Raw genomic sequence first — 11,264 nt, 5'->3', positions numbered from 1 at the left:
CCAGACAGGATGGTCCTGTGGGCCGGATGTGGTCCGCGGGCTGTAGTTTGCCCACGTCTGAACTAGAAGAAAGAATTAAAATGATTTCAAACATAACTAGAGAAGTTCAGGTTCAGATTCTCTGGTGTGTCTACTGGGCCATGAGTGAGATGGTTCTGGGTTCCTCTTCCTCAGGTTGCTTGTGCACTGGCCACAGCTGCAGCACAGGTAATAGTGAGCTGGGGATATCCAGATGGGGGAACCATGGTCCCTGCCTGCCCCTACACCAGTGCTGCAGGGGGACTGGCAAAGCATCCAGCCACAATGGCTCTGTTCTAGCAGCAGACTCGCCTACCCCAGGAGCATCCGCGCATGAAAGAGAGAGGCTATAATAACACACAATGGTTTAATAACACAATTAACCGTTTCCTCAACTAGGTTTCTGATATTCTTTAGATCTGTGTTCCTTAGCTAAAGTACAGACTGGAGAATTACTATAAATCTCAGTGACAAGGTAAGTAGGATTGGTTCATATGTGATCCTTGCACTCTGCAGCTGCCAAGCAAATCAGGCCTTACGGTCATTTAGGTCTTATACCATTCTGGATGGTACCTTGCACATATCCTGTGTTGTCACTACATTCAGCTGGGATGATGCAGGAAGTTTCTGGTTCTTTTTTTCTTTTCATGGTTCTGGCATCAAGTGGGGGAGAAAATCTGGACCACAAAATTACAGGCCTTGCCTCACATCTTGTGTTGTCATTTATACCTGGGCAAAGTGAGTGTAGACTGCCACCGCGATGGAAGGGTAGGATTTGACACCCACTTTGTACCCATGTTGTACCTGTGGATGTGACCATCCATAGATGTCATAGATTTTATGGCCCGAAGGGATCTCTTGAAACGTCAGGTTCACTTCCTCCTATCTCACCCAATGCTTGTGCAAAGCTGCTTCAGTAAATGATAAACACATGAAAGCTTTTGTGCCATCATTTTCTCTGCTATATCTAGAATTAGCTGTAATGTAATAGTAGTAAATATCCCAAAGACACATCCCACCCCTATTCTCACTCATCAGTTCCATCCCCTTTCCTGTAAAATGCTCCAGCCCGGGTGGGACGGAGCTGAGCAATCAAAGCCTGCTCAGAAATAGACATCTGTTGCTTGTGGGACATAGTCTCTTCCCCCTTTCATGGAAGCTGATCTAAGGAACATAATTTCTAGCTTTGGGGAAGGGGATTGTTAGGGCCTGTCTAGGAAGACAGTAAAGTGGTTGACATGGTACAACATGTGAAGAAATATGCTTTCCTCCACACCCTGGAACATTATTAAATAGTGCCACTTACATCTGTGCCCGAGGGTTTTCAGTCTGGTAGGGAGTTTAGTATTGAGAATTGAGATAGCAGAGCTTGACCTTATTCAACCCTATAATTTTCTGAGCCCCTTGGCTCTTCACAGGGCAGTTAGCATCTCTTGAGCAGTTTGGTTTACGTTGGGTGTGTACATCACTCAAAGGGTGCTCTCAGGGCAGGGAGCCACAAGGAAAATCTCTGATAACATCTGATTAACTTGTTCATTAGATTAATTATATAGAACTGTGTTGTTCTGCTGAGCATTAGTCTTAATCCCCAATTCTTAAAGCCAATAACCAGTCCCCAGGCCATTCAGACTGTTTTCTTGGGTCTTTCTTTACACTGAACTGTCCTCCTTCTTAGAGAGCTCCATAATTTCTAAAGTTCTTCCATCTAATAGCCATGCCCTGGATTTTTAAAAATAACTTGGGGGATCGCAGTCTAGTTCTTAATGGCAGATGTTGACATCACAAAATCAATGACCGCATCCAACACTAATTGGGCCTCTTAATGGCTACCTCAGCAGAGAGGCCAAGTATTGAATTGGCCAGGGGGCTGAAGTCCCCTCTCACCTCTATAGGAGATCTTCCAGGATGAGGTGAAGGTACATTGACCGGGAGCGTTATGGAGGAAGCCTGCACATTTGCTGACAATTTTGTCCGTTCTGTGGATACACAGAAGACTTGGGTTCAGAGCTGTCCGACATACATCTATCACCAACACCATACTCACAAAATTAAAGACACACGTTAGAGCAGGGGTTCTCACAACATTTTTTTTGGTGGCCTCAGAGTGTGACCACCAACGCTTGCTGGTGGCCACTCACACAATTTTTCCTAAAATACTTAATGAACTTTAGGAAAAACAAATAAATATGCACATGTATATGTCCAAATCATAATAATTTATTTATGTAGGGTTTTTTTTGGCAGACTCAGTAATAAAAATAATGTACAGTTGTCTCTATTCTTTACTGGACCTAAATAGAATAGAAACACAAATAAGGTGCTTTGCATGTTCTTATCTTTTGTTGTTTCTTTTGCTTTTTTGGCTGCATTTTTTAGACTTGCTAGCCAGTAAGTCTGCTTCTATGAAAAGTGATATTTGTAGGTTTGTTAATATCACTTTTCATAGCAGCAGACGGCTAGCTAGCTGAGAGGCAGTGAGAGGTGATATTAACAAATATACAAATATCACTTTCCACAGCAGACCTACTCAGCCTTGGCAAGTCGGGGAACAAATTAAGACTTGGATGGGGAGGTGGGTAGGGAGGCAGTGGGGGCGATGAGTGGGGTGGTGAGACTGGGAATGGAGTCTTGCAGCCAAGGGATGGAGCTCACTCCTGAGTAGCCAAAGCCCGGGCCCAAAGCCTTGTGGTCAGAGCCCATGGCAGAAGCCTGCTGCCACGTGGCCAGAGCCTGTCACTTATCACTTGTCACACCAGGGCTGAAGCCAGAAGCCTGAGCCCGACTGCCCCGGGAAGGTGGGGAACTCACACCGGCTGTCTGCTCCCCCAGTGTTTGTGGCTCCAAAGGGGGGCAAGGCCCAACCCCTCCTGGCAGCCCCAAAGGAGGGGCCGCTGCTTTGTCCCCCGCCCCCCTAATCACCACCCAGGAGGCTGTGGCCGCAAGAAAAGCCCCTGGTGGCCACGGTGGCCGCATTTGAGAAATGCTGCGTTTAAGGTTTTATTTAATGTTCTTCCTTAAAACAGCAAGTATCACAAGAGATTTACTAAGCACCCAGTAATTACTGGGAATGGTACTCTGTAAAACCCAAGAAAGAAAGATTTACTTCACAGAAATGCACTGGAGGAGTCTGTCTCACATTCAACAGCTGTAAAAATGTAGCCTGGAGCAATGAGCCTCCCACTTTGAATCACACCTGACTGTACATTTAGAAACAAGAAGAAACATAGAAACACTCTTGGTGAAGTAAAGTGTTTCTAGTGGAATGTGACAAAAGCATGAACACATCAAGGAGAAAAATGATGATTCTAGAAGTTGGCTCAGACTTTAAGGGTGATAAAAACCCTGGAGAATGTAAGAGAGAAAAAAGGACCTTGCAGTGGCAACGCCCCCTGTTGTGGGTATAAAAGGAGCTCAGAGTCAGGGAAGTTAGCAGCACTCTCCTTCTTTCATAGCTGAGCTGGGTGACTCTCTTGGGCTTTAGATCCTCAACTACCTTTCACCATGACCACCAGCGTCAGGCAATATTCCTCGTCTACATCCCTAAAGGGGTTAGGTGGATTAGGTGGATTAGGAGGTGGCTCCACACGGGTTTCCTCAGTGCATCTTGGAGGTCCCTACAGAGCCCCAAGTATCCATGGGGGATCTGGTGGCTTTTCTGTCTCCTCTTCTAGGTATGTCTCTGGAGTAGGAAGTAGCCTGGGTGGTGGCTATGGGGGAAGCTACAATAGTAGCTTTGGAGGTGGCTATGGGGGTGGCCTTGGAGGTGGCTTTGGAGGTGGCCTTGGAGGTGGCCTTGGTGGTGGCCTTGGAGGTGGCTTTGGAGGTGGCTTTGGAGGTGGCTATGGGGGTGGCTTTGGAGGTGGCTTTGGTGGTGGTGATGGCATTCTCCCTGCGGGTGAGAAGGAAACTATGCAGAACCTGAACGACCGCCTGGCTACCTACCTGGACAAGGTGCGTGCTCTGGAGGAGGCCAATTCCGATCTGGAGATTAAGATCAAGGAGTGGTATAAGAAGCAGGGACCCAGTCCTGACCGTGACTACAGCCCATATTACAGGACAATTGAAGATTTGAGGAGCAAGGTATGACACTATTGTTAAAAAAGTCTGATGTCTCTTGTCTGATTTTCTTTATTACAGATTGCCTTGTGTCTAAAAACTGATTACCGAGGGATTAACTGATTACAGGCAACAGGTATAATAAGGGCTTCATAGCAATCCTGTGCCCAGACACAAATGAAGGAGATTTAGCAATTTAGGGCTTGTCTACACTGGCACTTTATAGCGCTGCAACTTTCTCACTCGGGAGTGAAAAAACACCCCCCGAGTGCTGCAAGTTTCAGTGCTGTAAAGTGCCGGTGTAGACAGTGCACCAGCGCTGGGAGCTATTCCCCTCGTGGAGGTGGTTTTTTATAGTGCTGGGAGAGCTCTTTCCCAGTGCTGGTGCTGCAGCAGTGCTTTCACGTTGCTAGTGAAGACGTGCCCTTACACTCACCCGTGATTTAATTATATTGCCTCAGAAGGAGCAAAACTGCATTTCCTGTTAAATGATTTCTAATAGGGAAACAGACTTCGGGGCAGGAAAGGAGCAGCAGAAGCCTACTGGTTCATGTTGAGTAGCTGTTCTGTCTTGGGTGCTGCAACAACATTAGAAGGAAGCAGGCTGCAGCAGCAATACGGCTGGCAGGATTATACACAATTGGCTAAGTACCGGATATTACTTACGCTCCAAATATGTGCTGCTTCTGCCAGATGTTTAGCCCATCAGAAAGCTGTGAGCTCTCAGGGCAGGGACGTGTTATCTGTTTGGCACCATTCACTTTGTGAGCACACGGATGCTAAGACAGTCATAACGATTATAATAATCACTTCTAGCCTGTTACTAGGCTGAATGTAGAAGTTAAAAAAGAGACCAAATCAAATGATAACAAGGATGTGGGACCTTTACAATTCCGGAATGGCTGACACAAGACCTAACATTTTCCATATGCTCAAAACTAGGAGGATTCAGAACAACTTGGGCCTGATTCTCTTCTCTCTTACACCAGTGTAGGTCAGGAGTAACTTCACTCAACTCACTGAGAGCGGAACCAGTCCTGTCATCTTCATTCTAATTCATTTTTGTGTCTCAGCATTTGCACAGTAAGGTCTCATGAAAAGGCCCGAGGGATGGCCTCACTGCAGCACCAACGTTCATGCCACTCACTGGTTACTTGTGTCGTCTGCTTTCATTTTATTTTACGTTCCTTTCAGTAGGTTAGGTTGTGACATCCTTACTCAGTCCTCACTCAGACAAAACTCATTGAACGTAGAGTCATTGGGGGTCATGGGGAGTGTCTCCTGAGTAAGGATGCAGTCACAAATGCAACATTTGTCTTGCTGTCACTATTTTCTCCTTACAAAGCATCAGCAGTGAATGTTAGCAAAATATCAGGTGTGCAGAAAGTGAGACTCTCAGTGAGGCAGGTGAATCAGACTTCGGGCTAATAAAACTCCCATGATATTTTCTTTTCTTCATTTTGGCTCCACTTTGCTAACTTTACTTAGAGTCCCAGGTTTGGTTTTCCTCTCCCTGGAGCGTCGGGATAGGTTCTAAAGGGAGCTCAGACACAGTGAGATTTTCTGCTCAGAGAATTCCACTCAGCTTCTGCCCCTTCCTCGTGCATGAGAGTGTGACTGACAGCAACGAAAGTCCTAGAGCAAGACGAGAATCAATGATTATTGTTACTTATTATTTGTATTACTGTTGTGCTAGGAGCCTTGGCCACAGAGAGTCAAACCCACGCCCAGCCTGAAAACTGCTTCACGGAGGTTTTTGAAGTGAATCAGAACTGAAAACCTCTCAGATGCATTGAACCCGAACTGACCCCCAAACCAGTGACTGGTTTAAAACAACAGGTTCAGTGATGAGGTGCTGAGAGATGGTCTTTGGGAGTGCTGAGGAAGGGTCTCTCTCTGCTCCCACCCTAGAGAGAGAGAGAGGCAGGGACCACACTTCCCAGGAAGCCATTGGAGGAGATGACACTAGAGGGAGGCAGGAGAAAAGCATTTTGGGACTGGTAGTTCTCCTGTCTGGTATGCCCAAGGAGAGGACTATCCATGGAAGGCAACTACGACTCCCAGAACACCTCCCTCCCCTCTCTGTCCCCTCCAGTTTCTTGCTGAGTGCATGTTCCTTCGTGCTACAGAAGTCAGCGTAGAAAGGGCATTTTCTGGGCTGAATTTCATTTTGTCACCTCAGTGATCAAATATGACGGACAGAGTTCTGGAGGATGTTGTACTAGGGTGTGCAAATTATTTGTTTAAAAATATTTTTTTACAGTGAAAGAAATATTTATCATTGTACTCTTTTGCTAGGAGTTACAGTGCAAGCATAAGAGTGTGAGACATTAATCTGCTAGCAATGTATTTGAACTGGTTCATACTGTTTAAGTGGTTGAATTGGTCATTGATCCATCACTCGAAGTTAGTGTCAGAACTGAACAGTTAGGAAGTACTGATGAACCTGAACGGGAACTGCACCCAAATTGTAATGGTTCAACTCCCTGCTCAGCCATTGACCAGGACCCGATTGTACATAGGCCGTGTACAAACACAGAACGTAAAGAGAGTTCCTGCCCCAGAGAGATACAATCTAAGTATAAGACAAGAGATAACAGGTGGATACAGAGAGACCAATGGGGGATTACAAGGAAACAATGAGACAATATTGGTCAGCATGACGTGCAGTGGCCTCGGCACACCAACAGCCTAACCATTTTATACAGGCTTTATCATATTAGATCTGACCGGTGGTCAATCGAGTCTCATATGCTGCTTTCTGTATGACCAATACGTGATGATTCAGAGGAAGGCAAGCCTGCCCCTTCCATAATACACACAACGCTGTAGGTGAAGAGGAAAATCTTTCCTGACCTCTGTAAGTTACTGTCATATGACCTGAAGCATGAGATCTGAGCACCCTTACCTTAGCATGTAGCTGCAAACATTATTACTCTTTAAATTATCCAGCTCTTTTAAAAATCCAGCTAAAATATTTGAAGTTGAAGGAGGAATTATATGGGATAAGATACGGCTTGCTCACTACCTTTCTTCCAAATGAGCACAGTTCCCAAAATGGATACCCAGAGTGTTATAGGCATGCAGATGATACGGAGATAGGTACAAAATAAGTATCTAGAGAGACAGATATAGGGTGCCTGATTCTCATTTTATACCATGCTGGCCACGTAAATTATATTTACACACACTTTGGGGCCTGTTTACATGACTAGAGCAGTGCAAAGGGCCCTTAGCGCAAATGAGAATTTGGTCCATACCAGCTTGTCTCATATCTCCACGATACAGTTATGCAAATTCTACCATATAGGAGCAGAAGGCCAGTGCTGTTCCTGGCCCTTCTCCGAAGCATTCATTTCTGTTTGCATCCCTCAATTAATCAGCAATATGCAATTTTTGAAACTTCTTTTTCAGTCCCTCTTATCCCCTCTTTTCTCTTCCCCAGATCCTTGCTGCCACTATCGACAATGCCAACATTGTCTTACAGATTGACAATGCCAGGCTGGCAGCTGATGACTTCAGAACCAAGTAAGTCCAGGGCTCCTTGGAGCTCTGATGAGAAGGGAAATGCGTAAAAAAGCCATTCTGCTTGAGGATCTCTGTTGTTTATTGCAGTTGAAGATGCTTCCCATGTTCCTATGTTAGGTGGTGCCTGGAAAAGGGAATGGGGGAGCCTGTGTCAAGTGTGACCTTCATTTTAGCTTTCATGAATTCGGAAGAAACTTTTGAAACACTGAAGGAAACTCTGTTAGCAAAAATGCCATTCAAAAATACATGAAACTTGGGGAGGAAAAGGGAGTGAAAAATCGGTATCAGCTGGATGTGTCTGAGTTTTTGACCTTTTTTACACTTCAAGGTTTGAGACGGAGCTGGCCCTGCGCATGAGTGTGGAGGCTGACATCAACGGCCTGCGGAGAGTCCTGGACGAGCTGACCCTGGCCAGAGCTGACCTGGAGATGCAGATCGAAAACCTGAAGGAGGAGCTGGCTTACCTCAAGAAAAACCATGAGGAGGTGAGGACAAAACAAGGCACCAAAGAGGGACCTATAAATTGTAGCTAATGCACAATGGAATCTGCACAGGCCAATCAGTAGGAACAATTCCGAGATTTGCAGTTGTTGGGAAGGGATATGAGCAGGTAAAGAATAATAGAGTCTGAACATCTATTCTGTAGGTACCAGGTAAGTTACATCCACCGCTTACAATTCAGGTAGTTTCTACTGGAGCCAAGTCACTGGCTATAGGAACAGAACCTTACGTTGGCTGCTAGGTTGAGAAGCCACCTGATGCTTGGGATTTTATTAGCCAAACAGAAACAATTGAAACCCCCACAGGAGTTTTTTTAGGTCTCTATGCAGAGTGCAAGTGGGAAAAACCTCCTCAGATGCACTGCAGTGGGTCTGTATAGTTAAGATGCAGATGAACATAGCGTGTCTCTCTTGTCACAGGAAATGAATATACTACGGAGCCAGCTGGGTGGAGAGATCACTGTGGAGATGGACGCCGCTCCTGGGGTTGACCTGACCAAGATCCTGGCTGACATGAGAGAGCAGTATGAGAGCTTGGCAGAGAAGAACCGTAAAGAGGCCGAGCAGTGGTTCTTCACCAAGGTACACAATACCTGAATGAGGAGAAGCACTTTCCTGACACGTATGGGTGGGGGCAAAGCTTTACACACATCATTCGTGCAGTAACTAGATTGTTTTCCCTTGTTCCAGACGGAAGAGCTGAACCGAGAAGTAGCCATGAACACGGAACAGTTGCAGAGCGGCAAGTCGGAGATCACGGAACTAAGACGCACCGTCCAGGGCCTGGAGATAGAGCTGCAGTCCCAGCTCAGCATGGTACGTGCTACTGGCTTCCCAGGGAGACACACACATGGGGAGGCACAGAGACGAGTGACCCCCTCACTGAATTCTTTCCCCTCTACTCTGCATTCCCAGAAAGCCGCTCTGGAAGGCACCTTGGCGGAGACAGAATCCCGCTATGGCGCCCAGTTGGCACAGCTCCAGGGCTTGATCACTAGCGTGGAGGAGCAGCTGGCCGAGCTCCGATGCGACATGGAGCGCCAGAACCATGAGTACAAGATTCTCGTGGACGTCAAGACGCGCCTGGAGCAAGAGATTGCCACGTACCGCCGCCTGCTGGAGGGCGAGGATACCCAGTACGTAAAGGGAGTAGATTAGATAGAGTGCCATGGGGCGGGGCCGGCTAATAATGACACAGCTAAACAGCTGAATAACCTGTGTCCCTAGAGGCTCATTTTGAAATAAATAGTCAAGATTCATCGATATGAAGGCCAATAAGTGATGGCTCAATGGCTTATCCCCTGTTACTATCCTCGGTGAGAACCCTGTCCTGGGAGGTATTCATTCTCTGAACTCTGGAGTGCTCCCTTTGCAGTACTGTGGTTAGAGCATGGGACTGGGAATTAGAAGAACTGGTTTCTTTTCTGGGCTCTGGTGCCAACTCATTGAGCAAGCTTAATAGTTAATTGACTTCTCTAGCCCTTAGCTTTCCCATCTGTAAAAGGGTGTAAATAACATTATTATTGTGCCTCATAGGAGGGCTGACAGTTATTTGACAGATCTGTAAAGCGATGTGAGATGCTTTGATCTTTTTGAAAGGGTTTTCTCCTCGTGTTATAATACTGGACAATTTCAGGGAGACTCAGGTTGTTGCAGAAAGTGAAAAGCAAGGTCAAGTCAGAACAAATATTGTCAGGTGTTGTTCTAAATAATTAATTCACATTTTGGGGGGTCTGTGATTTTTTATCATCTGTGACCTGGTTGCCTCTCCTCCACCACTGAATACAGACTGTGAGATCCCGAAGACGTGTTCATGTTTCTAATTTGCCCTTATTATTTTTCCCCTTGTAGCATTGCTTCCCAGTACTCGGCAGCGCTGTCCTCGCAGTCTGGCAGAGATGGTAAGGAGGTACCTTATCTGAAGTGTAACTCGGTCACATCTGTAACAAGCGGCTTTGCAGAGTACAAGCTAATCAGTTAACAAATTGTGCAATCTGATTACTAACAAAGTATTGTCTGTGGAGAACGGGTGGAGGGGACAGGAATAGAAAATCCCCAAATGACCATTGCCCTTAGAAGCAGAAAAGACGTGGGGTAAAGGGACCTTCTAACTGAGTTGTCAGGGAGAGCTGTATGAAACCCATTGCTTTGGGTTCATGGAGAAAAGGGAGGTTGGCACGGGAGCAGCAGATTATGTTCGCGTGAGTTCAATCTTGTCTTAAATTATTTTGAATTCTGTGTTTGGAGAAATCTGAAAAATCAAATAATACTTAAACCTTCAAATGGTCACCTAATTTTGTTTAGTTGGGATCGAGTGTGAAAATCCATCACTGGTATCTGGAGATGGAAGTATTGGCTCAAATATGAGTTCAAAATGATATGCAAATAGTTCAGTCTTCATTTTAAAGGTCTACAAATCGTGGTGAACTTTTCTATGAATCCAGGCTGAGATTTTGCTTTCTCTTGAGTTGTTTAGGTGATTTATACAAGTTAACTGTTGGAATCACATTTTTTCTTTCTCCCCTCAGCCAATGAAGGATTGTTTGAAACAGTATATTCAAGATGCCTTGGGAACATACATAGTATTTTCTCTATGCTCCAAATAACTGTTTTTCTCTCTTCTTCTTTGAAGTAATCTCATCCACTCGTCAAGTCCGCACGATTGTTGAGGAGGTCCAAGATGGAAAGGTGGTCTCTTCCCGTGAGCAGGTGCAGCTTTCCACCCGCTAACAGTACAGAGCACTCTATGGATTCCAGTCCCAAGGCTTGAGCTGCTCAGAAACAATTCACTGAATGACCAGGTGCTGTATCTGACTGGGCCATGGGGAATACTCAGCTCAGTTTGTGCATTCTTTCCCTTCTCAGTGTCTTGCATTCTCCTTCACCCGTCTTTGAGTGCCGCACTGAAGTCTGCAAATGTCTAATAAACCTTTTCTTCTCATTCATGCAAAATGGAATCTTGTCTCTGTCATTCTAAAGGCCTGAGGCAGGGGCCCTCTCAAACCCTTGGCGGGATGTACCAAGAGTCACCCATGGGCAGCCAGAAGATGGCGTTGTTCTGAGGTTGAATGAAGGAAGAGAGCAAGAGGGATAGGTTTCCCAAATGCAGCATAAAGAATCTCCGGGGATGTTTTCGCAAAAAGAAGAACAGGAGTACTTGTG

The 11,264-nt window shown here is 45.8% G+C and overlaps 1 protein-coding gene across 1 annotated transcript; it reads left to right on the top strand.

Moving 5' to 3' along the window:
* Positions 1-3,395: 3,395 nt before the first annotated feature.
* LOC128829205 (keratin, type I cytoskeletal 14-like) lies at positions 3,396-11,054 on the top strand. The gene is made up of 8 exons (XM_054014497.1): positions 3,396-4,098; positions 7,520-7,602; positions 7,931-8,087; positions 8,523-8,684; positions 8,793-8,918; positions 9,018-9,238; positions 9,954-10,003; positions 10,735-11,054. Exons 1-8 carry the CDS (start codon positions 3,520-3,522, stop codon positions 10,830-10,832), a joined length of 1,476 nt encoding a protein of 491 aa, XP_053870472.1. The 5' UTR covers positions 3,396-3,519; the 3' UTR covers positions 10,833-11,054.
* The last annotated feature ends 210 nt before the right edge of the window (positions 11,055-11,264 follow it).

This window comes from Malaclemys terrapin, chromosome 25, assembly GCF_027887155.1.
Source record: "Malaclemys terrapin pileata isolate rMalTer1 chromosome 25, rMalTer1.hap1, whole genome shotgun sequence".
NCBI lineage: Eukaryota > Metazoa > Chordata > Testudines > Emydidae > Malaclemys > Malaclemys terrapin.
Note: the sequence above shows the minus strand (reverse complement) of the source record. Positions and strands in the feature narration are given on the sequence as shown.